Source organism: Zeus faber (assembly GCF_960531495.2).
Source record: "Zeus faber genome assembly, chromosome: 6".
NCBI lineage: Eukaryota > Metazoa > Chordata > Actinopteri > Zeiformes > Zeidae > Zeus > Zeus faber.
The window spans coordinates 26056202-26081928 of NC_137201.1; the positions used below are offsets into that span (position 1 = coordinate 26056202).

At 43.4% G+C, this 25727-nt stretch overlaps 3 protein-coding genes across 6 annotated transcripts; all 3 read left to right on the plus strand.

Moving 5' to 3' along the window:
- The first annotated feature begins 699 nt into the window (after positions 1-699).
- Positions 700-10989, plus strand: snx22 (sorting nexin 22). Of its 2 annotated transcripts, none has more exons than XM_080002029.1 (8): positions 700-805; positions 1778-2062; positions 5162-5245; positions 6157-6261; positions 7341-7435; positions 8251-8283; positions 9173-9278; positions 10350-10989. In XM_080002029.1, exons 2-8 carry the CDS (start codon positions 1976-1978, stop codon positions 10569-10571), a joined length of 732 nt encoding a protein of 243 aa, XP_079858155.1. In that variant the 5' UTR covers positions 700-805; positions 1778-1975; the 3' UTR covers positions 10572-10989. The 2 variants fall into 2 exon arrangements, with proteins under 2 accessions (XP_079858155.1, XP_079858156.1); XM_080002030.1 differs by having other exon boundaries at positions 9173-9243; positions 10350-10585.
- A 1824-nt stretch (positions 10990-12813) lies between these two features.
- Positions 12814-19290, plus strand: adpgk (ADP-dependent glucokinase). Of its 3 annotated transcripts, none has more exons than XM_080001716.1 (8): positions 12814-12904; positions 13528-13747; positions 14691-14916; positions 15016-15078; positions 15443-15563; positions 15825-16021; positions 16273-16371; positions 16662-19290. In XM_080001716.1, exons 2-8 carry the CDS (start codon positions 13545-13547, stop codon positions 17223-17225), a joined length of 1473 nt encoding a protein of 490 aa, XP_079857842.1. In that variant the 5' UTR covers positions 12814-12904; positions 13528-13544; the 3' UTR covers positions 17226-19290. The 3 variants fall into 3 exon arrangements, with proteins under 3 accessions (XP_079857842.1, XP_079857843.1, XP_079857844.1); XM_080001717.1 differs by having other exon boundaries at positions 16665-19290; XM_080001718.1 differs by having other exon boundaries at positions 16725-19290.
- A 1116-nt stretch (positions 19291-20406) lies between these two features.
- On the plus strand, positions 20407-25711 carry ppib (peptidylprolyl isomerase B (cyclophilin B)). Its single transcript, XM_080002476.1, has 5 exons — positions 20407-20600; positions 21497-21610; positions 23112-23205; positions 24548-24732; positions 25256-25711. Exons 1-5 carry the CDS (start codon positions 20466-20468, stop codon positions 25376-25378), a joined length of 651 nt encoding a protein of 216 aa, XP_079858602.1. The 5' UTR covers positions 20407-20465; the 3' UTR covers positions 25379-25711.
- Positions 25712-25727: the final 16 nt, after the last annotated feature.

The window sequence follows — 25727 nt, forward strand, 5'->3', positions numbered from 1 at the left end:
ACACAAGTTAACTTTTGCATTTAGGTTCACATAAAAAAAGAGTTTTCAAACTTGCCATATGGAAATTTTTACTAGAATGGCTCCCCTGACCTGACAGTGCAGTGAATTTATGTCTCTTGGAAAATAACAATAACAGTCATAGTTGAAGCTGGAGCAACTGTCCTCAAAGCCATTGAGGACCATACGGTACAAGATAGTTATTAAAATCGAATAGAAAAAAAACAACCTAAGATATCTAAATCTGAAACTGCTTTTGGCAAACCACATTTTATAACATGGTTAATTAAAGACACACATGAATATTTAGAAATCAGATACTGTACTAAATTTTGATCTCAGTATAAAGTGATAAGGGACTAAAGGAAATGTGCAAACTGTGTGCCTGCGCTTGCTGCGTGTACGTTTTGTTAAGGTTTCTAGAAAGGTAAACAAAACCTTTTGTGAATCCTTCAATAACAAAGCCAAGACAAACTTCCTTTTTGTCAACGTCTACGTCCTGGATTTGCTGACATCGTAAGTTCTAAAACAATAAGGGTGCAAGGCAGGAACTGACATTTTAGTAACTTGGACTTTTATTTAAATACACCCTGAATCAACAAAGGTAGGAAAATAGAAATCACATGATCCCAGGTCACAGGCAGAGCATGTGACTCTAGTTTATCATGAACTTGAGCGAATGGGAAATGTTCCGCATGTGCATGAAAAGGTGAAGTGGAGGAAGGAAGGCGATTTGAGGAGAAGATTCCTTCGCTTTGGGACAAACCATTTTGGTCAAAATCGTTGAATAAGTATGGTTTACATCAAAGTAAGTAACGCGTATTTGCACCACACCTTTCTAGAACGTTCACAACAAAGTTTCACAACCAACGGCAGTAATTATAATAACATTGTGTTTCTGCATCGTAACGCGTTGCATACGTCACTCGTGCAGCTGAACAGAGACGGGCTCTGTGAACTGTCACAGTAAAGACTGATCTAAAATCCGATTGGGCAATATCTAAAGACACAGATGTAGGAATGTCTCCATTTCCACGTCCTCTACGGTTACATCCTTTTTTCGGTGTCCGTGGTAAACTGGGAAGTGAGCCTCACTCTGAAAGTGTTGCTGTTTCTGCTAAACTACCCTTTTGACAGAACCCACAATGGGGATAACCTGTCAACAGCGCTTTCTCTGTCCTTTTAGGGAAACGGAGGCAGAAGGGGGGAGGGAGTCATTTTGAGAGTTAGTTAGTCATGTGTAAAGGTATTTCTGCTTTCTTATATTTCTTTTATCTGCCCGTGCAAGGGTTTCTGGATACTGAATATATGTTTGGTCTGAGAATGTTATGGCTCTGCCTAAAGGGGTCATCTGTAAAACCATCTAGGGGGGGGGTTAAGATGACGACAAACTAAGGGCCACGGCGGAGGCTTAGCGGCATTGTGGATGGTCCAGCCGACTGGGCGTATGACTCACTGACCAACGCCAGGCACGCCGCTTCACCAAATTCGATTGCCTTTCCTTTATTACGCATGCCCAATCTTTGCACTGTTTCCGGGGAAAGGTGGACCCCGCTCCCAGCAATGGAAACAAGTATATACAACGGCAACACACTGAACGGCTGTTTATATACATATTTAAAGAATGCCAGCTAAATAAATAGGGTAAATATCACATATGGATTTTTTTATTTTTTTATTTTTTTAACTAAATAATCTTACGGATCACCACTTTAACCGTGATTCACAACCCGCGGACTGTACCTTTAACGCTCCTGAGAGACCGTGTGCGCACAATTAGTTTGTAGGTGGAGCGCTCGTCAGGGAGAAGGAGTGAACGCACCATCCAACCGACACCGTCACCGCTCGGAGCGTGCTTTAATGCCGGGAATTACACTACAGCCGTGCGACTGAGATGAGTCCTTGACGACGACAACGACTGCAACGACAGCAGCAGCAACAACAACAACAACAACAACAACAACAACAACACAGTCCGATGCTCGTACAGGAATACCTCCCCATGATCCAGGTGTCGGTCCCATCGCTGGAGCGGGAAGTTGACGAGTCCGGGAAGTTAAGAAAGGTGAGCGCTGTTCACGTCCACATTTAAACTTTTCAACGCAACTGCCTCGTGCAGACGCTTTGCCCAAGTGATAAACTTTTTTTAATTTTTATTTATTTTTTTGTCAACTTTTTATATGCGTCCCATTCAAAGTGGTTTTAATGGCTCGGAATCACGCAACGCCAGCGATTCTCGCGAGAATATGTCCGACAGGTGATCCAAAGAGCGAGCGTCGCCAGATGTTTGTTTGTTTGTTTGTTTGTTTGTTTGTGCGGCATTTTTGCCCTTTGTACGGTGTACGATCCATAATTCTAAATAATAATAATAATAATACTAATACACTAAATGAACGGTCATTTCGACAGGTCATAGCTCCACTTGTTCTTTCCTTCATCATAGTGAAATGGTTTGGAGCAGAGTTACGAGCGGCCGCGTCGGGAGTCTATTTTTTTTTTTTTACATTGATATAAAGATATACATTTATTAAGTTATTATTATTATTTTTTTTTTTAATCGGATCCCTTGCTCTACACAAACAATCACACAATCAAAATGTGCTCATTTAAATGGTAGTCTGCGGCACGAACACACGGCGCGATCTGGCAGCCGAACACATCTGGTACCGAGGGCCACAAAGACGCGGGCCGCTGGCCTCAGCGCGCCCAGTGGTGGTGACCAGGGTCCGTGGACAGACCACTGCATTGGCTACAACCCCCTATCGACTTGTATACAAGGAGGGCGTGGCTCAAATAGTGTTGTTCTGTATGTCAAATTCTAGAAATTAAATATTAACAAAGGAACAAACACTAACCAGATCTGGCAGCTGCTCTACCATATTCATTTTTATGGCTATGCTGAAGGTCAGTGGGTTTTCTGGGGCCGGGCGATATATCGACTTAATATCGTGACATCCGATATCGCCTGGAATCGTAAGATCACCATATAGATAAATGTTGCCTTTAAGGCTGCATTGCTGTAAAGAAATGCAACTTTCTCAGCTTCACAAGTTTTATATGGCTACCTTCTTGTTTCTCTTGTGTGAAATTTTATTTTGAAACACCAATAGTCATCCCCCCAAAAATCGACCAATTATCAATATCGATGCAGTAATCGAAAATATTGTGATATTCAATTTTTTTTTTCTTTCAATATTGCCCCTGAACGTATTGACTATGATACTTATTTACATTTACATTTACATTTAGTCATTTAGCAGACGCTTTTATCCAAAGCGACTTACAATTATTCAAACACCGACGGACGCAGCCATCAGGAGCAATGAGGGGTTAAGTGTCTTGCTCAAGGACATTACAGCGTGCTAGCAGGAGGAGCCTGGGATCGAACCAGCAACCTTTAGATCACTAGACCACCAGCTCTACCTCCTGAGCTACCGTCCCCCCTAGTGGGGGGACTACTTATCGTATAAGGGGTCCGCTGTAGGCCCTACCTGTAGCATTGGATGTTGACTTTGTGAAGCATTTCTCAGTGGACAGGCACATATCTGCTAAACGGCTCCAACTGCATCAACACGAAACGTCCAGTATTCTCAGACGACTGCGGAATGCGCTCCACAGCTCAGAGGTCATGTAGAAAGTGCGTTTCTGCATCCTTGTGGGCCGGTGAAGCCATACGGTGCCATTGAAGGGTAGATTGTTGTTTTAATTTTTCAACGTAACCATTAGTTTCACTCGTTTAAGTGATTATTATGATATATGCTTATGAATGGATGCTTGATCATGTGCCTGGGCACAGAATCCGAACAAACTCTCTTGATCAGTCCTTTCTAAACTTTCAAACTTTTTTTTTAGTCCTCATTTTGGTGTATAGGAGTCTTAACCATTAATTCACAGCCAGGATTAGAAGAGTTGGCCTGATATGGAATATACTGTATATTTAAGAATTTAAGCAGTTGAAGAGCCAATCTCTGTGTCAAGTTGTTTAGGGCCTAATGATGTAATGGGCTCATGAGGCCACTTTCCCCCTTCCTGTGATTTTAGTTTTTAGCAGTTGTAGAAAAAGTACTGGAAAGGCACATTTGAGTAAAAATAGAGATATCTTACTAAAAGTAAAAGTCACTCATAAGAATACTACTTAAGTAAAAGTCTGAAATTAGCTGATATTAATTACCAAAAGTAATTATATGGGGTTAAATGTACTTAAATATCAAGAGTAAAAGTAAGTGCTTTTTTGCTTGGATTTTATTCTGGTTGCCAATATTTCCATATTTTTTGGTAAGCATAAGAGGCACACCATTTGGTAAGACGCATCTTTAACTCTGACATAAGAGAACATTTGTTGTGATCATGACCACGGGTGTTGGTCTCCGTCAGTCGTAGGAGGTGCAGGTTGACAGGTGGGGCACCTTCACCCCCGGAGGAGGGCGTCGCTGTGGTGGTCGCTGTCCAACGCGCTGGCCTAGTTGTGGCTCTTTGGGACACGCTGGTGCTGGTTCAGTAGCAACACCGCAGAAACTAAACTTGACACGGGCGGGGTTGCCAGGTCTCTATGACAAACCCAGCCGCCCCCCAACCCGCGGGAAAACCGCAGACCTGGCAACTCTGAGCACGGCCGCAGAGTGTTTGTTTACACTCAGCTCGCTGCTGGATATGACCCTTGATTCACTAACTTTACCTTTGTGATAACTGATGTGATAACTGCCTCCACTGACATCATTGGATCCCAGTTTTTCAGTTGTTCAGGGGAAATTATTAGAGTGAAAGTAAACCTTTTGGGGCTTAATGTAGCTGAGTAAAAGTCGACAGTTATAAAAGAACTCAAGTAAAGTACCGATACTCTCAAAAAATACTTGAGTTACGGTATTTTTACTTTGTAACTTTACACCACTGGTTTTTAGTGCAACACTCACTGGATGAAAAAACATTTTTTGTCCACCTGAATAAAGTTGGATTTGATCATTTGCAGAACTTCTATTGAGAAAAAGCGTGCAATTTTTGGAGTTCTGGCTTTACTGCAGCAGTTAACCCGTTTTATTTCAAATCAAATGCCTTTTTTGAAGAAAAAAACAAAAAACGGATTTGCCATTTGCTCTTTGTGGTCTTCAGTTAATTAAATTCTGTTGTTTATTAACTCCTCCTCTCTCTCTCTGATGGGCTCCTGCAGCTCTTCAAAGTGGACGTTTTATTCAATGGAAGGAAACATTGTGTGCTCAGAAGACACAGAGAATTTCAGAATCTCCACAGAAAGGTATGGATCTCCTGGAATCTGCTTCACCTTCGCCGAGGGTGTCAAACTGATTTTGGGTCAAAGGGCCGCATTGGTTAAAATTCTAATTTTGTTTAGTTTCAACAAATTCACTGACGAGCATCGTTTTTACGATCAGTGTTCTCTTGCACTTGTAGGCTACAAGAGAATTACGATGAGAGATTAAGCTCAAATGTTGTTTTGGGTTTTTTTTTGTTGTTTTTTTAACACACATTCATTCTCAGTTTCACTTGCTGCACTAGCCACAACAACCTACAGCCTGAGGGTTTGTTTTTTTTGTCCTAGTTCCCAATACATGCTGTATGTTCTCATATCGTAGAGACCTCAACTAATTTGCAATTGAATCCGCTAAAAACGGAACAGGAATACTTTAACTCTTTCACTGCTGGTTGATCTCCACTATCAGAATAGTGTTGGATGGTGTCAGAGTTGGTCATTATGTGTCTCCCTATGATTTTTGTCATGCAGTCAACAAGCAGTGACAGGCCGCACATGAAACAAAGATAAACACAAAACAGTCCAGGAAGCTCAGTAAAAACAAAATGCTAGGGCTGAGAAATATGGAAAAGTATTATCATTTTAATCATTGGAGAATTTCACAAGTTATTCATGTATATTTGATATCTTCTTATAAATGAAACATCGAGGAACTTAGCTCAAGTTCATTATAATGAACTGTATTGGGTAACTTGTACCCTTTCTTATGTTATGATGATATAAAAGTTTAATGTCAGAGCAAAACTCTGCTTCACAATGAATATATTTTGAGTTCATGAATTATAAAACCACCGAGATCGTAAATAAAATGCAATTGTCACCCAGCCCTATGAATTACTTCCATTTGGCCTTTCAGATATTATCTGTTATTCAAATGGTTCATGTATTCTCTACAGCTTAGGAAGATTGTGCAGACTCCCGACTTCCCCAGCAAAAGAAACCCCCACCTCAGGACCAAGCCGCTGGAGCAGCGGAGGCAGGAACTGGAGGATTATATCCAGGTCAGAGTTCGCAATTGAGCATTTCTTTTAGGGAGACTGTGTGTAATGAACCCTAATGTGATATTACATCTCTAATAGAGCACACAGAACCTGCTAACGTTCGTAGTTTGCTTTTGCTGTGCATTAATTCTTCTCACCACCAGGGGCGCTGTTGTAGCTCACCAGTGCCTTGAACTCCAGACGGGGGGGAAACAAGGGAACTATTATAAAAAACATATAATATAAGCTAAATTTGATTGTCATTGACACAATTTGCAGGAACATAAGCAAAATGTGTGCAGATAAAAACACATAATATAAACATATTCACAAACTTGCATTGAATGTGGTAATAGATATCTGAGGTAATGTAATTGAGCAGTGAAAATGGCAACGTCAACCTGGCAGTAGTGCAAAAAGAGTCATTCAAGTGCAGGGGGATGGGGGGCAGAGGGGAGAGATCAGGTACGGGAGAACATGGCGGGCACTGTGGGTGTGTTTGTGTTGTAGGGTTCAGGGGGCCTCAGCTTGAGGAGGCGGGGAGGTGGATGCAGGGGTGGTTGTAAGTGGTAAACGGTGGAATTCAGCGGCCAGCCAGGTTCAGATGGGTAACAGCTTGGGGTAAGAAGCTGTTCCCGAGCAAACTCTGCTATTGAGTTTGAGTGGTGCATTGCCAGGCAGTTGTGGTTAAAGAGGGAGTAGAGGAGGGGGCTCAGAACACGGCCTTGAAGGACACCTGTGCTGGGGGTCAAGGTGGAGGTGGTGAGGTTACCTAACCTTAACAGACTGAGCTCTGTTGGTCAGGATATCAAACAAAAATATAGAATGTAATGAACACACTAACTACTATATTCGACTAACACTACTACTACTATACTCTCGAGCCCTTTTCAGTTCACTGACTGAGCACATGCATGTGAAAACCCTGTGTGGCCAGTGAAATAAAACATTTAGAATTGTTTTTTACAGTTGTATTACAAATGCAAATTGTATATATTGGACTGCAACAAAACCCTTTAAAACGATGTAAGCGTCATTGTCCTCGCTGCCGCGGCAGTGTGTGAAGTTTACATGTTTGCCTCTCCCTTGGTTGGCGACAGGACATCATTTATCAAAATGAGGACGTGCCCAAGATTCTGCTGGACTTCCTCCATGTCAAGCACTTCCATACGGGCAACAAGATCAGCAGCCTGGAGTAAGTTCCCCAGACTCACCCGGGCCTTTCTCAACCTGCTCCGGTTTGCAGCTCATTTAAAAAAAAAAAAAAAGAAAAACTAAAACATTTAAAAGCTACGGGAGGTGGTCGTTAAATGGCGATGCGGCTCGGCCCAGGTGGCTTCAGCCGTGGGGCAAGACACTACAAGACACGAGACATTGCTCTGGATTTCTGTTGCGTTCCATCTTGGGGTTTTTGGGGTTTTTTCCTTCCTTTCTGTGTTCCCGTTCCTTTCTTCCTTTCTGTGTTCCCGTTCTTCATTTAAGATGGCCTAAATGAAGAAATTGTATTTTTGCCAGAAATGTATTTTAATCGATATGTTGACGAAGTAGAAAATATCTGGCTGGTGGTGTATATGTTTGGGTTATTTTGTGAGCATCTGGAATTTGGTCTCAATGCAATGTGGCTCCAAAGCCCATAACGACCACACCCGCCACTCTTTGTTTGGTCTCTTTTGTCTGTTTCACTCTTTTCTATCGCCTCAAAGTTTCTTCCGACTGCACCCGCTGCATGCCTGGGGCCAACCTGGAAGGAGGATTCCTCTTCAAGTATAGTGTCTCTCTGAGGGCCTGAGCTTAGGGAGGGCGGACAAACAGTCCATTTAACGAGGAATTCTAAAGACCCCTTCAGTTTGTAAATACTAAACCATTTGAGCACTAATACATTTGAGGTGATTTGACTTATTTAACTGTGTACCAACAATTACACAAAACAATTCAGCCCATGAAGCTGTTGACACAGCTGTTTAAATAATTCTGAGACGGTTTTCAAAATTGATTATTTATTTTTTGCAGATCACTTGATGACTTAGACAATCAAGATTACAGGTGAGACTTGTGTGTTTTACATTTTGGGGCACATTTCATTTTCTAAATGAGCTTGGTTGCGTCGGATGCATGTCATGACAAACGCCAAACAGCACCCGCTGCAGGGCCATTACCTTTCGGGTGCATTATCTCAGCAAACGCTGCAGTCTTTCACACTGTCGATGTCCATTGACTGGACTTGCAACACAATCAAACATTGCATGTCAACACAACACCAAAATAATCATTAGATCACCAAGAACGGGAAAATCCAGAAAAGTCACTTTCATTCTGCAAAGAGTTTAGCCTTGATCCATGGCTGGCGTATGCTGGGAGGATTTTATTTTTTTTTCTCTCTACCGTTCTTCTTGCACATTAATAGATTTGGCAGTTGTTGTGAGCGATGTACCCGCAGTTTGAGCACCAACTGTTCGGCTTCGAGTTTGCACATGTTGCTTCGAAAACGTATCATCAGATTTATATTTGACGTATACTGTTTGTTGGCGGCCAACTTAATGACTCAGCGCTGCAGCTGCATTTATTATTGAGATTTGGATTGCATTGCCCAATAACGTTGAAGTGAAAGCAGAGTGATCTGAGGGAATTTGAGGATAAGATGAGGATACTGTAAAAAAAAAAAAAAAAGAAGCCTCGCCTTCTGCAAACCCGACAAAAATGTGTCAAAGTGTAAAAAAAAAATAATAATAATAAATAAATAATAAAAAAGCCGGGTCAGGTTTAAATGGCTCCAAACATCATCCCTGAAGCGCTCTGTACTCACACCCCGACTTGGTAGTCATACACGCAACGCCATCTTGAGATAGCATTTGACTTCAACCTTTGCGGACTGATGTTGATGTCCGTGATACGTTTGCATGTCCACGACGTTATTCCTCGGATTGTTTTCCAGCTATCAACTGCCGCATCAGCGTGTCTTGGGATTTTTTCGGGACCCTTACCTTTCTGACCTCAGCACCTCAGGTAGGCAGACTGAAAGGAGTCAAAGAATCAGTAAGGTACTTTTTTTTTTTTTTTTTTTCCCATAACAGCATGTTATTCTCTCTTTAAAGCGGTCAGTATACTGGCATGGTGGCCCAATAAACTGTTGCGTCTCCTTGAACCAAAAATAATCTGCTCCGGCTCCTTGTTAAATCAAGGCATGCTGTTTGCAAAATATATAAGGGAGAAAGAAAGTGGCCCTCATTTTATCACTAAAAAACACCTATTGCAGCATAATACAGGTGGAATTTTCCGTGTAATAATCCTGAAGATGATCCCAGCCAAATCTCCTTATTTATGTGCAGTTTGCTGTGTCGTGAACACAGCAGTGCATTTGGTCAAAACGGCACAAACTCGCTCGGTCCTCCACTCTCTCTTTCCCAAAACTCTGCCTTTCTGATTAGTGTGCTGGGACCAATGTTTTTCCCATTTCCCATTTCTCTAGACAGGGCTCTCAAACTACAGGCCGCGGGACAGTCTAATGTGGCCCCGCTACATGCTGATAGTGTATTGATGAATCTGGCCTGCAAATAATTTTTTCAAATCACAATGCTTAAGTAATCCGCACTTAAACGTAATGTTTGCACTTAATGTTTTCAAAATATAAAACTGAATGAAATACATTATAAGAGAGCTATTTCGAAAAAGGATTGTGAGGCAATTCACTAGTGTGTGGGAGAATACAAAACAAAACAGGTTTTCCCTTAAAGTTAGTCAATTAAAGGCAACCTGGCCAGTGGCCCCCAGGTCATTTGAGTCTGAGACCCCTGCTTAAAGATAAAATAATTGAGGTTATACCTATTTTGTTTTCCCGCCCAATCGGCAATTATTCTTTTTTTCTTTGTGTTTAGAAACTGAGTTGAGGAATACCTGATTCAAATATTGTTTCTAAAATGTTTTCTTTATAAGGCTGTGAACTAAAACTAGAGGCATTTTTAGGTTCTATTATACCGCTGCACGTTTGAAGAGCCTTGTTATCAATGAGTCCCAAAAGCACATTGTGACAAACTCCTAATAACTAAGTTGTTCAAATGTTGTTAGATGTTGAGTATTGGATTTGGGGATAATCTGTGTCCTCTCCCCCCCAGGTCTCCCAGATGTGGTGGTGGACGGGGTTCTCCAGGGCTTCTACCCCAGAGACACCCGGGTCAGCTTCACAGCCTGCACCAAATCCGACCCCTCGATCTGACCGAGGCAAACAGCATTTCTTTGTGGCATCTGTGTGTACCCGCAAGCTTTTTTTTAATTTTTACGATTTTAACAGGGAGTGTTCAGGAACCATTAGGAACAGTTTCTCACATTGTTTCTAAAAAAACAAAAAAAACAAACACAACAATTGTTGTTTTTTTAACCAACCATGTTTTCTAGTTTTGTATGAGCCGAAACCGGCCATGGAGCTCTCTTGAATGCTGTTGCAGGGGAGGTGAAAGGTTTCTGACTCAGCCTCCTGCTGGCAGCAGCTGTTTCATCCATGTCTATTTCTTTATCTGTAGCCTACTTTGCAAGCCTACTTTTGGCTTTTTATTTGGGGTTGTGGGTCCAATTTTCTTTATTTCTGGTTTTGTTTCGGTAGTTAAGGGGGCCGCAGCTGATGCCTGATGGCCCAATGCATGTTTGGCCCAGATACTGTCGGAGCATTTCGTTGATCCATTTCTCCTTGCTTTGCTATAACAATTAAATGTGCAAATTAGTAGTGACAATAAATTTTAACTTTTTGCATCTTTGGAATCCTGGTCTGGTGTCGTGTTATGGGCCCCCACCACAAGTCATGGCCATTCAGGAGGATGTTACGGTCCGAAATGCCAAATCAAAGCCTGTCCACTTTGTAAACCCGTCTGCAAATAAACTAGATTATTCACACATCTATTTCAATAGACAGGTGCTTAGGAGAAGAACTGGAACCCCACAAAATATGCAAAACAGACTGCAGCACACTTAAGTAATTGATATATTTGATTAAAACAGAGTTTCGGTGGAAGGACTACTGCAAAATATAAAACTGCTGCCTGATGCAAGTGAAGACAGTGTGGCAGTCTATTATTTAAAAGACAGGTTTATTATTTACAAAATTACAATTTGCAGGATGGAGTCAACTGCCTACCATGGCCTCCCCAATCTGAACATCATTATTTCTTTAACTTTTACGGGAGGTTCTGGAACAATGACTGTTTGAAAATTCATCCACTGGCAGAACGACACTTTGTTCAAACACCAGATGAATCAGTGCTGGCCTATTTTGATAAACCAATCCATGTTTGACCATGTTTAACAAAATGAGCCTCAAATATTTGAGTGAGGATAGCCTTCGAGCCAGAAGCTCTAGTCTGAGAATCAATCAGTTTGTGATAATAGCAGCGGGTACAGTGTAGTGATTCAAATAATGAAAACGGATCTGTGTACTCCCTCGATTCGCTCCTGCCCGCAAGGAGGGCGGCGCCATCCTGGTGAGGTTGCTATTGTTGATCACAAACTTCTCCCACAATAACTAACCGATCTGGATCAAACTTGGACGACGCCATGCTGGAACGTCCCCGAATACACACCTCACTCATTTTGTCTGCGGGCTTGTCAGATCTATGACACCCACAAAGTTCTCACGTTAGCTACATCTGCTGGTGCCGCCACTGTTGGTGAAGTACCGATCGTTGCCCAAGCTGCAGTGTTATCATGTGAGCTGTGCGCGCTGTCATTTGCGCCTTTATTATTGTTTTTTGTTTGTTTGTTTTTTTACTAAATCCACCGTAATGGACCGATCTGGATCAAACTTGGACGCCGGCATGTCGGGACCACCCCGGATACACAGCGTATTCATCTTGTCCGTGAGTGCGACGGACCAATGACGTCCGCAGACCACTGACGTCAGTTAATTCATTAACGAAAAAACCCTGTCGAATGTCGCCCGGCGGTTATGTATCCAGCGCGCATGCGCGGCGGACTAAACCCGGAAGTGGCTGCTCCTTGTGGGACCGCTGCCCGTCTCTCTAACCGATCTGGATCAAACTTGGACGACACCATGTTGGAACGTCCCCGAATACACACCTCATTCATTTTGTCTGCGGGTTTGTCAGATCTATGACACCCATAAAGTTCTCACGTTAGCTACATCTGCATTGGTAAAGTACCGATCGTTGCCCAATCTGCAGTGTTATAATGTGAGCTGTGCGCGTCCTCATTTGCGCCGTTATCATTGTTTTTTTGGGGGTTTTTTTTGCTAAATTTACTAAATCCACCGTAATGGACCGATCTGGATCAAACTTGGACGCCGGCATGTCGGGACCACCCCGGATACACAGCGTATTCATCTTGTCCGTGAGTGCGACGGTCCAATGACGTCCGCAGACCACTGACGTCAGTTAATTCATTAACGAAAAAGCCCTGTCGAATGTCGCCCGGCGGTTATGTATCCAGCGCGCATGCGCGGCGGACTAAACCCGGAAGTGGCTGCTCCTTGTGGGACCGCTGCCCGTCTCTCCAGCCCCGCCGCCCCTTCGTGGGCTTGTTCCAACGCGGACTCCCGAAGCGACTTCCACGCAGCAGCGCCCAGCACACGGGGCCGGGCCGCCTCTGCCGGGCATCCGGATTTACGACCGCCTTCCGACTGACGAGCTCATCCGAAGCCCGGACACCCGAAGCCCGAACCCCGGTGCGTCGAGCTAACCGTGTGTCCGGTTACCTGGCGGCGCTTTGCCGTCATCACCCGGGTAGACCGAGTATTCCAACGCGGATCTTACGGCTGAATTGAGTTGCTCCCCGGGCCCAACTCGCCCGAAGCTTCTAGTGTCAAGTTACTTTATTCCGCCCGTCAGCCGGGGCTAGCTAGCCGCGCACGGGGTCCCACGTTGGGCGTACGGCGACAGCCTCAACACGCTGATGCGCCGCAAACGCGACCCGGGGGTCATATTGGCAGGAATCCTCAGACTAGTCCGTGCGGCACGAACCGTCCTCCTGATCCACCGTGGCGGGGGAGGGGGGGGTCGGTTGTCTGCCGGAGGGGGTTGTACGGATTAAATGTCCACAACTAACAGCACCAAGACGGAACCCGGTCCATGTCGACACAACTCTACTAACTAATAACAGACACCGGCCATGTTGTCACCGGAGTAATAAGCTAGAAAAACGTACAATTTCCGGTGGAGAACACCCCCCCCCCCTTGCAGCGTGTCTCCGTCTCTTCCTCCCGGTTGCCTGTGATTTGTTCCGGGATTGTCGAGGTGTCGTTGAGACGAGCTCGTCTTCTTGTTGTTCTTGTTGTTGCTGCTGTTGTAGGGGTGTGCGGCAGCGTCATGTGGCGGAAGGCTGCAGCCGTCGCCCTGCTGGCGTTAACCGTGGGCTACATGTACCACGCCAACCCGGGGCTCCCGCAGCGAATCCTGCGCCGCATCACGTCGCCTCAGCCGGCGACCCCCGGCTCGGAGCAAGTTATTTCTGCCGCCTGGGAGGACCGGATAACGCTGCCTTCCAGGCAGTGGAGCCGAGTGGCAGTGGGGTGAGTTCCGCACTATTTGTCTTCTAGGGGAAGGGTAAACACGTGGACGCACTTTGGCCGGGTTGACACGACACCCCCGGTTTTTATGTTTGCAGTGTGATGTGGGTTGTTCTCTTTATTTACTGTGCGAAGCCTTCTAGGCCCGTTCTGCCGAACGCACCCCACCCCTGTTTGGATTTGCCAGCGAGGAGGGATTTATTAACAAGGAGCTTATCTCCAGGCTGCTTTGCAGCTTGTGGCCATGTCGTGTCCTTACACAGGATTTGCCTGGAGTCGTTTACTTCAGTGTAGTATTTGAAAAAGGTGGCAGCTGGGGATTGGTTGTTCACCAAAGACAGCCCACGAGAGGGAGGGAGAACCTTTTTTATTTTTTACATGAACAGTGACTGAACAGTGCTGTGTATTATGCTGCATTTGAAGGTGTACTTTTACATTACAGTAACTTTTTGTAATACTATAGTCTCATACTGTCATATATATGTATATGTATGTATGTATGTATGTATAATTTTTTTTGTGAATACATCTGAGAATGTTTCTGCAAATTGCAGAAGTGCAATTTTTGCATCACAGTGAAAATATTGCTATTGGAATGGAAAAATAATGACTGAATTTTGAAACGTAAATAATGAGTTAATTTGTAATTGAATGTGAAAAAATTCAGATTTTTTTTTTTTATTGCAATGTTGGTCAAAGCTATAATTTAATATAAAAAAAATTGAGCATGCTGATATATATATATATATATATATATATATATATTATATATTTGTTACATTGAGGTTGGAAAAGTTAAGAAGTATTTTATTTCACAGAAAATGTGTGTTTCAGGATTTTACCATTAGTCCTGAGTTATATAGGAATGTGTTGATAATTTGTGCGTGGTCGCTATTGAACGGTCTGCTTTACAATGTTCCATATTTGTCATGAATGTCTTTTCCAGGGTGAATGCCTGTGTCGATGTGGTCGTCTCAGGGGTGGGACTCCTGCAGGCCTTGGCCGTCGATCCCGGGACTGGCCTGGACCATGAAGTGTTGCACTCCAAAGAGGACCTGAAGGAAGCCTTCATCCATTACATGGCGCGGGGAGCAGCAGCAGAGCGTTTCTTTAGCGACAAGGAGGTCTTTCAGAGGATCGCCCGTGCAGCCGCAGAGTACCCGGGTGCTCAGGTGAGCCCTCCAGCTGGCAGGCCTCAATATACCTGTTGGTTTTGAAATGGATTTTTTTAATTGGTCTTGTTGGCAACTCTTGTTGTTTTCCTTTTCCAGCTTTATGTTGGAGGGAATGCTGCCCTTATAGGCCAGAAGCTCGCCACTTACTCTGATCTTATGGTAAGATAGTTTTATGTGCCGTACTGTGTGACTCTTGAGCTGTCAAATGAATGTATATTTATCAGTTATTCCTGCAATAACCTCAAGGCTGAAACAAAATGTTCTGTAGGCATAGGGAAATTGCATATTGCATAAGTCTTTTTGACAACCTTTTTTTGGGGGGGGGGTGTTTTCTTCCTTCTTTGTGTAATTCTTATTGCTAAGTGAACAGCATCGTGCAGGGGGCCCAGTCCTTTCAAACTAGCAGAACGGAAAGACAGCAACGTACAGTATCACAGACTCCCTACTGTAAAAGGAACTAGTTGCGCCAGTGAATACATGATAGCTACTGCACCCTGTTTTAAAAATAACTGCTCCCTCTCAGGTTTTACTGTGTGGACCAGTTGGTCCTAAACTTCACGAGATGCTGGACGAGCAGATCATGGTTCCCCCAGACTCCCTGCAGGAGACAGACGAGTATCACCTCATCCTGGAGTACAAAGCAGGTAGACACTGTCAACGGGATATTCTGACTGTACAACTGTACTTGTTTTATTTTTGGCTCTGTGTTGCTGAACTACCTGGGTGTCAAAGTATGGCATGCGTTGCCACACAATTATTATTATTATTTTTTAAATACATAACCCTATCCATGCAACTCAGAAATATACAGAAAATAAGACACATCTGTGACCTACATGACTTAACGCATTTCATGTCTCCCCCAACTCCCCATTTCCTGTTTTGTTTGTGCCCATTGCCCTCAGGTGAACAGTGGGGTTCAACTAAAGCACCACAAGCAAATCGCTTCATCTTCTCCCACGACGTGTCCAATGGTGAGATGAGCTCGCTGGAGACGTTTGTGGCCAGTCTGGACGAGTTCCGGCCGGACCTAGTGGTCCTGTCCGGGCTTCACATGATGGAGGGCCAAGGGAGGCAGCTGTGGGAAGAGAGGCTGAAAGAGGTCCACAACAATGCATTTTTAAACATTTCTATTAGAACTTGATGGACTTCGCTGACTAAAATTCCTATAAACAGAAATCCCCTTCCTAATTGAGTTGGGGGGGGGGGGGTAAATTTATAACCCACAAACAGAGTACATACAGAAAGATAATAGATATATAATGTATAATATGTATGAATGATGGGAAGAATAATTATTGGATTATGTTATTTACAAAGACTTTTGACCTTGTTGCATTGTGTCTTTTGCAGGCCGTGGCGGCCGTATCTGACATTCCCAAAGAAGTTCCCATCCACCTGGAGCTGGCCAGCATGACCGACAAGGACTACATGAGCCACATCATGCAGGAGGTACGGAATTAAAATTATAACTACGTTTGGAGAAATATATTGCAGCTGCACTCCCAGGGGGCCAGCACGGAAGAATGAGAGGCAACGCACAGGGAGCATGTTTGATAGTTGACTTAATATTCCATCTTTTAACCCCAAGATGAAGTTGCCTGTATGTGGAACTATAGGTGAATAGGTAATGATGTGACACAATAGCTGCCAATGATGAAATACATTTTGTGGTCTGTCACAAAGGGCCGTCCTTATTAAACTGAAGTTAAATAGGTTGTCTGTTGTCTGTTGTCTGTTAGCAGTTCATGCCCATTGTCAGCTCAATTGGGCTGAATGAGCAGGAGCTGCTCTTCCTGTCGCAGGCCGGCGGGGGGCCTCATGCCGACCTGGCCTCCTGGAAGGGAACACCGGACGTGGGCCGCGTCAGCGACATACTTCTCTGGATCCTGGAGGAGCACGGGCGCAGCGACCCGCTGTCGGAGGCGGACCTCACCCGCATCCACTTCCACACCTTGGCCTACCACATCCTGGCGACCGTGGAGGGGTCCTGGGGGAACCAGGCGGCGGCGGTGATGGCCGGAGCGCGGGTCGCCAGCACCCAGGCCTGTGGCCTCCAAACCATCGACGTTAGCAAGGTGGAGCTCAGAGCCCCCGTAGAGTTTCACAGCTCGCACACCGAGCCCAAAGTAAAGCTGGCGTTAAATCCGGAGCATCCTGTGACCGTGTGGCGTCGCGGCAACGTGACCTTTCACCTCGCGCCGGTGCTTGTCTGCAAGCAGCCGCTGCGGACAGTGGGGCTCGGCGACGCCATCTCCGCAGAAGGACTCGTGTACTCCGAGTTAAAGCCCCAGCAGCCGTTTTGAGGGTCGCTCAAAGCTTGCACTCCGTTTCCCCCCGAACAAAGCCGGTAGTGTGGACCGAAAAGCCACTCCCTTTCCTGTAAGGTACGTGCTGTAGCATTGGTACTCTGGTTGGAATCATGGCTTCAGGACAGATCGGGACATCGGTTCCCGGACCCACTTGTGTGTCTTCCTTCCCAAAGGTTTTGTCCCGTTAGATTTTAGAAAGTGTTTGGCTGCTACAGTCTTAAATCCTGCCTCTAAACACCTCCAGCCTTCTTTTATTCTAACTGCCCCCCCATCACTCACAATTTCTAATCCTCACAGGGACAAAGAACGAGGAGTAGAGCTCTTTACCACTCTGCCTGATGGGGTTCCATGTTGGCCAGAAACTATGCAGTGGGCACAAGCTCCATCGATTTTGGTTGGCTCACCTAATTTCCCCTGACATGCATATCTATAATATGTGGTGCCTTGGCAAAGAAGTTCAGACGGAATCGTACCTTAGCAACAGCTATGTAACAGTAAAAGCTTAACATCTCACAGTCAAGTCTCATCCGACAAACATATATGGAACTATTTTAACTGGATACTATAAATGTCTCACCCCCAAGTCTTGTTTTGGATTTTGTAAGATGGTGTTATTGATGTTAATGCCTAAAAACATATTTTCTTCTTTTCTTGTCATGCTTTTTTCTGGTACACATAAATTGTGAAGCAAGGGCCTCGTTCTGAAAATTGCATTGATGTGTACCCACCTCTCCGTGCTCCCTTTATAAATCACAATCCACTCAGAATTTGGCACCTACACAAGCTTCTCATCCCACCCTGTTAACTAACACCCATCATTTTCTATAGTCAGTCGATAGTGACTAATTATAGGGGGCAGGTCAGCCTTATTCACCTGTTGTACATTGATGGAAAAATGTCAAAAGTGGAGCGTTAATGCTAATTGTCTTCTGCCAGAGCAGTTGTTTCACAGTGTTACACCCTTCCATACACATTTCAGTCAGTCTAATTGATTAGCACCTTCAATTTGTAGCAGTTAACCTTAAATCTGGCCATTGAAATTTTGAGCCAATATAGCCCAAATTGGACACAGTAGCATGCGCTCTTTTTCCCAGTGAGGAATCAAAACGTAAAATGGCATCCTATGCATCAAGAGCATAATTAGTGTTAATTAGCGCTAATGTGTTATCATAATGTGTTAAGTTAACACACAAATCATAAAAAAATTCTTCAAATAATATGCATTTTTTTTTTCTATTGAGATTCCCAAACCCTGTAAAGAACATAGAAAGGAGAGGTAAAGTTTAAACATTGTAAATGCAATTGTCAATGCCATTTCTCAATTTTTCTCTTACGTTTCCATAAACATCAGCTTATGTTTCTGTTGAGGTTTGTACATTCTCCTGTCAACTTTGGTTATTACAAATCACAAATATCTTTGTAGGAAAATAAATGAGGCCCCTGAGATGTTAGGTGATTGTACAATATGCAATAACGCCTCGTAAAAGATGCCAACAAAACCTAAAGAGTCCCTTGCTCTAGCAGGGATACGTTGCTGTTTCACTTTTTCATCATTACCTGTACTTCTATAATGTGAGTGCATAACACATTGGCATTAGATAATGTGTCCATTAAACTGCCTCAGATAATGTACTGGCATTTATATTATATAGGCATAGAGAAATACTCCTTTTTTTTTTCTGGGCCCATTTAACAAAGGAAATGACCAAGATGTTTCTTACTATCGGCACTATGTCTTTGTATACCTCAAATGGCCAGTGAAGGCATGCAATAACAAAGTCATAATGCAGAAAAAGAAAAATGTATCAAATCTAGTCGGAGGGATTCTTTGCACTAGAGAGAAGCAGATGTGCTTCAGTGGGACATCTGTAGAGGTGAATGTATAGCCTTATTTCTGAATTCTTTAAACCCTGTCATATTTAGCAAGTACAATCTATTACCAGTTTTCTGTCTGTCTGTTCTTGTTTTGTCAGATTTTTATCATTTCTTTCAGTCAAAAAAGGCAAATTTTATTTTGTAATGTCATTAAAATGTATATATTAAAACATGGCATATAGGACTTTTGATGTTATTTGATGTCAACAAGCTTAAACTAGCTTGGAGAAGCAGATATTATGGATTCAGCAATTAATTCTTAAATGTACTCCTTAGACTCAACAGTTAATAAATCCTTATATCCAGTTAAAAATCAAATAGAGGCATTTGGGGAAAGTAAAATGTGATGGTCTACCTGTGAACTACAGGAGGCTATAGCTCAGGGAAGTGATGTCAAACCATGCAGCAATGTGTGTGATTAAATTAATAGTTGGCTAATAATATGTGACTGGTGTGCTAATGTCTTTTTCAGTTTTAGGTTTATTTAGGTTGACATTTTTTATTTTTTTAAATTGAAATAATATTTTCATATATTACTGCATGTAGATATTACACGTTTAAAACAATTTACAACTTAAATTGTATGACATTTTCTCATTTGGTGTAACGCTATTTTTATAGATTATATTTTAACACGCATAAAAAGGAACACTTAGGCTTTATGAATACATAAGAGGATAAAAGTAGTTTTGCTTGTATGTAACTTTATAGAGTTAGTATGGAGGAGGATTAAGGCCATAGAGAGAGAAAGATCTATTGTGTTTTGAAATTACGATATAAAAGATGAAATATCGAGGTTAAAATCACATTTTGAAAAAAAAAAAGTCTAAAATTTTGAGATGAAAGGTGGAATGTCCAAATTAAAGTCATATTTGAGAATGAAGACAACCTCTGAAATGTTAAAATGTTAAAATAATATTGTGAAGATGTGCAACTGCAGCCTAAAACGAGGCACTAAAAATATAATCATCTTAAATTCCTAACATTCGTTGTGCATCCCTAATCTCGACGTCTCGATTTTAATTTTCTCCCCTTTTACGTCGTGAACTTTCTCGAAATTCAACAAAAAAAACTTTCGACGCTAAATCCCCTAAAAAACAAAAAAAAAACAAAACGGGCGACGGCGCGTGCGGGCGAGCGGCCTAACGTGGTCTGATCCGATTGGCGCGGGCGCCCCGGGGTGCGAGCCAATCGCGGCGCGGTGCGTCCGTCGGGCCCGCGAAAGCCCCGCCCCCCCCACCCGCGACCTCCACCCCGCCCACCTCGCCGCCCGTCTCCCTCCCTCCCTCCCTCCCTCCCTCCCTCCGGCCGCAGCCAGATAAAAGAAGCCCGTCGCCCGGCAGCCCTTTCCCTCGGTTCATGGTTCGGATCTGCGAGCGAAGGATGAAGTTCCTAGTGGCCGTGACAGTCATCGTCGGGTCGGTGGTTTTCCTCCTGTTCCCCAGCGGCTCGGACGCCGACGAGAGGAAGAAGGGCCCGAAAGTCACAGCGAAGGTAGCGGCTGGCCTCGTCTAGCTAACTGCTAGCCTAGCTCTTAGCCACGTCGGAGCGCATTTTAGCCGGCGGCCACGGATTCTGGGGCTAACGGCCCGCGCTGTAGCGGCGTGGCTAACTGGAGCAGAACCAAAGGGAAAGAATGGAATAAACCTGAGAAATAACCACACAATGGGGACATTAGACATGTATAACAAAACATAAAATACAGAAGGGGAAAAAAAAACCCGTCAGCATCAACAATTCACACTGGGGGAAAAAAAACCCAGGAAACTAGAACTAGATGCGGGTAGAGTTAGATGTTGCTGCCGTTAGGAGCCGGCGCTCGCATAATATCCGCACTTCGTGTCCACCTTTCTGCAGCTCGCTCCGCGTCCATAACCAAAGGTCGTACCGCGGCGTGTCGCTTGTTTGAAATGGCCCGGCGCGGACGGTCTGTCCGTCGGCCAGGCCGCCGCCGCTGTGCTTGGCCACGTCTACAAAGCTGCGGCCCGTAGCACCGTGAATGGAACGCGAGGCAGCGGCCAACCCTGTCAGCACTTTAAAGCGGTCATCCCCGCGACCGTTTTGTCTAAAAGAACCCCCCCCCCACCACCACGTCAACGGATCAAAAAGGGGCATTTTAGAGAAAATAATTACAATTGCGGTTTTGAATGGGATTCTAGGACATGCAGTGTAATCCAGTCAACGCAGATTATTTGATGTATTTCCTCTTAAGTACTGAATTGTACTGGTATTGTACCGGCCATTCATTGGGGCGTGGTAAAATAAAATAATAATAATATTACTCTTAATTTATGGAATAGAAATCTGAAAAATAAAAGATGTCAGGCATATACAGAGTAAACGGAAAAAAAAGTTTGTGAATATCTTACCATTTTACTTTTGTTTTACAGGTGTACTTTGACATGAGAATTGGGGATGAGGATATTGGAAAAATCGTGATCGGCGTGTTCGGCAAAACTGTTCCCAAAACAGCGGAAAACTTTATTGCATTGGCGACCGGAGAGGTAAGAACTGGAAACTTGAAAACTTTTAGGACTAGCTTTGCTGTTGGAAATGTGTGTGTGTGTGATCAGCTGATGCACCATACCCGCTAAGATTGGTTGAGTAACAAGCTCAGCTGCTGCCGAGGAAGAAGGAAACGGGGAGCGGCCTTTTATTCATCAAATTTATCTAATCTATTTATCTAACCTCATTTTAAAGAATTGGCTTGTAAAGAGCACAGATTGCTTCCATCAAGGCATTTCATGTGCGCATCAGTGTTCAAATATTTTTTTAGGAATAAAGACAAACTTCATGTTTTGGGTTTAAGCGGAGGAACATTCGATTTTGAAGCAGGTAATGTCTCAACTTGCATTTTGAGTTGATTGTAAGTTCCAGGATAACAATGATAAATTTGAGATTTATTTGATTTGTTTTTTTTTGTAGTCTCTTTTCCTTGACCTCCTAGGACACGGCAGAAACAGCCAACTGTACAGCAGTGAAACAAACTTGTTTAGTCGAACTAAACGAAACTTCTCCAGAGGTTTCCATGTCTGAATCCCATAACGAGATATCGCGCCAATCCGTTATGCACATATGCGACCCACCGCATATTTTTGGTGCTTTTGGTGCCGTTTCACTTTTTTACACGTCATTTCAAAGTGTAGAATCAGAGCTTCAAAACAAGGTGCTGCTTGGGTCAATCAAGCAAATATTGTTCAAGCTATGACTTGTTAGTGACGAGGGTGCAGCCAACTGTTTCTGAGATAATCACCTTCAAAGTTTTCCGAAGGCTCCTCGTCTTGTTTATGGAAGTGACGTCAGCTTTTCTTATTAGCGTGTTACGCCGCCCACACAACAGTGAATTCAGGTGTGTGTGTGTGTGTGTGTGTAAAACACATAATATTTAAAGGTTGAACTCTTATCAAAACGGTTTCACATTGTGACATCACATGGAATATGGAGGAATGATCTTCACATCGATGGTTTCCTAGCGTTGTTTGCGTTGCTGTTCAGCATCTTGGTATTAACTGCTTTTCCCCCATGTAATCGAACGGGAATATTTAACTTCACGGTTAAACACTTATCTACTATTTATAAATCAAACTCTATTTTGAAAATACGTTGAGATTTAAAAAAAAAAAAAAAAAAAAAAAAAAAAGAACACGAATCTGGAAAAATCTTATTTTCCTTCTAGAAAGGTTTTTTTTTTTCCAACTTATTTGGCGGCTCGTGTTTTATTTTTTAGAAATGCAAGACAATGCAGGTTTTGCTGCAGTGGGTCACAAATTATATCAAACATGAAGTGGGACCACTGTTGGGGTTCCGGTGTGCAGGGGCTTCCTCCGCGCAGGGCCCTCCCTCCCTCCCTCTCTCTCTCTCTCTCTCTCTCTCTCCGGCTGGGTCTATGTCTAAACTGTAAAAGCCATTGATGACTCTTGAAAATTACGAGAATCTGGCAGTGAAAAGGTGTACCTAACTAATACTGTTTTTATTTGTCCATTTTTTTTTTTCTATTTTGTACAGAAAGGAATTGGCTACAAGGGCAGCAAATTCCACAGAGTCATCAAGGATTTCATGATTCAGGGCGGAGACTTCACCAGAGGCGATGGCACTGGCGGTAAATATCCTGACCCTTTGACACAGCATATGGCACTATGAGGTTTTGGTCCTAAATAAGACTGATTCTGTGCACATCTCAGCCTTTTTTAATATGCAAGTAAAGGCAGACAGAATATACATTCTAAAAAGTACAGTTTTATTGTTTTACCATAGACAGCCAAACCACCACTTGGCACAGATGGAGAATATTACCCCTCACTGCCGTGTTATTTGATTACGAGGTTTTAAATAGAATGCATAACATTTATTGTAAGTCTTGGACTGCTTTTCCTGACTTCCTTACCTTAAATCACGTGAGACACACAACTATGTATTGCTTTGCTGGAAAGCGTTTTTAGAAACGCTCATTTTTGTTTGTATCCAATTTGATACTTGAAGGAAAAACTGTTTGTTTTTTTAAGCTAAGCACTATTTTCCTTGTCATTTGGGAATCAATGTGAGGTGTTTCTGGACCAAACTGTTTTGGGGACTCGGAACTAGGAACTAGGCAGGTCCCCCGAGAACTCAATGCCTTCGGGGCTTTTTTTCTGGTTGCGTTTGCACCGCCGGTAGGAACGCTGAAGTGATGTAACCCAATGGCCTATCGGCACAAGTTCTGTGTTCTTTTTGTTTTTGGGGCAAAATAAGAAATCCAGTTGCTGAATCTTCACTCATATCTGCAAGACAAAATTTAAAAGTTTGGTCCAACTCTCATAAGGCTAGGGCACTCATCGGGACACACTTTTTGTTTCATTCAATTAATTTCGGAAAATGGAATAAATAAATCTGCCACTAACACAATATTTGTTTTTTATTGTTTGGTTTTTAATTTTTTTATTGGCGCTGAGTGTACATGTACGCCAATCCCGGTCAAGGGTCAGTCTGAGTCTGCGGTGAGGTTGGGGCAGGGGGCTTTTAAAAACTTTTTTTTTTTTTTTTTTTTTAAACACACTGAAGTTATTGTTAATGGGTTCCACGGGTTTTTAAATATGGCAGTCGCTGGTACTGCATTGACTCATGTGTTCACCAATCACTCACATCACTGAAGATTCCTCTTGTGATGGTTAGTTGGTTAGTTAGAGCTAAAAAAAAAAAATATATATATATATATATATATATATATATATGAGGTCCCCCAAAAACTGCGTTCTAAGAACTACGATTCTTTCTATTTCCTGCAGTGCGGACACAAAAAGGGAGGGTTCCTCCAAAAGTTCTTAGAACTATGAAAACTTTCCTGCGTTGCACCAATGCCTATGGGTGATCAGAATCTTAAAGTTTAGGTCAGAAAATCCCATAGTTTTCCTTTTAAGTGAAAGAGCCCCCCCAATTAATGAGTGCAACTGTTCTCCAAATCCAAGGCAAGAGCATCTACGGCGACCGTTTCCCTGACGAGAACTTCAAGCTGAAGCACTACGGCCCCGGCTGGCTGAGCATGGCCAATGCCGGCAAAGACACCAATGGCTCCCAGTTCTTCATCACCACCGTCATGACGACGTGGCTCGACGGCAAGCACGTGGTCTTCGGAAAGATTCTGGAGGGCTTGGTGAGTCTGCGGGGATGGAAGAGGGGTGGGGGGAGGTACCTGAACCACTGAACAAGCCCTCAAATGTTGAGGCCTGTGCTGCTTCAACAGTTGGAGGGGGGGGGCACTTCGGGTGTTTTTTTTTTTTTTTTTTTAGACTGTTTGGACTTCTACCCCCTTTGCTGATTGAGCTGTAAAATATTTACTTTCAAAAGTGAGAGAAATTGAGAATCAAATCCAGGAAATGAACCAATGACTGCCTTGACAAGGTTCAATGGCCGTCTGACATTTTGCCAGTTTCCTGGATTCCGACCTAAATCATTATCTTCTGCTCAGTTTGGATTCCTATAAAGTCACGGTTGCATATTGTACATGGAAATCAGTCTACATTGATGTGACCGTCCAGTTTAAATTGTAAATGTTTATACAGATTAAAAGAGATACCTAAAAGTGTTTTGCATCATTTGATGTCAAATTTGCTAGTTGACTGTAAATCTGATGCTGCGTTGTCAATCTGATTTCTTATCTCTGCCTTTTCCCCCAGGATGTCGTGAGGAAGATCGAGGCAACAAAGACTGACAGCAGGGATAAGCCTCTTCAAGATGTCGTCATCCACGACTGCGGCAAGATCGACGTGGAGAAGCCCTTCGCTGTTGCCAAGGAGTAAATCGCTCCTGACAGTACTTGTAGCAGGACTGGGGCAGCGGGAGGTGGGGTTGTGTGGGTGGGGGTGGAGGATTTAGGGAATTCATACTGGCCACGTTATCAAAACCAGCCGTTCGGGCCTGGAAATGAGGGTCCGCTAGCATCCGGCATCGGAAGTGGATGACCCTCCGAAAAAGCACCAGAACACGCTCAGAACCAACAGTCACAACTGAATAGTTTGGGTCCATAACAACTAGCATTCCAAGTTTTACTCAACTGTTCCCTGCGATTTTAAATTCTTTTTTTTTTTTTATGACTAAAATGAATCTTCAATAAAGGTTTTGATTTTTGTTAACACTGGTGTTGTGCAT

Coding starts and splice junctions, on each gene's coding strand:
- ppib (XM_080002476.1), top strand. CDS start 20,466: ATGGTTCGGATCTGCGAGCGAAGGATGAAGTTCCTAGTGGCCGTGACA. Junction 20,601..21,496: donor GCCCGAAAGTCACAGCGAAG/GTAGCGGCTGGC, acceptor TTTGTTTTACAG/GTGTACTTTGACATGAGAAT. Junction 24,733..25,255: donor GAAAGATTCTGGAGGGCTTG/GTGAGTCTGCGG, acceptor CTTTTCCCCCAG/GATGTCGTGAGGAAGATCGA.
- snx22 (XM_080002029.1), top strand. CDS start 1,976: ATGCTCGTACAGGAATACCTCCCCATGATCCAGGTGTCGGTCCCATCG. Junction 7,436..8,250: donor AACAAGATCAGCAGCCTGGA/GTAAGTTCCCCA, acceptor TATTTTTTGCAG/ATCACTTGATGACTTAGACA. Junction 8,284..9,172: donor TTAGACAATCAAGATTACAG/GTGAGACTTGTG, acceptor ATTGTTTTCCAG/CTATCAACTGCCGCATCAGC.
- adpgk (XM_080001716.1), top strand. CDS start 13,545: ATGTGGCGGAAGGCTGCAGCCGTCGCCCTGCTGGCGTTAACCGTGGGC. Junction 13,748..14,690: donor TGGAGCCGAGTGGCAGTGGG/GTGAGTTCCGCA, acceptor TGTCTTTTCCAG/GGTGAATGCCTGTGTCGATG. Junction 16,372..16,661: donor TGAGCCACATCATGCAGGAG/GTACGGAATTAA, acceptor GTTGTCTGTTAG/CAGTTCATGCCCATTGTCAG.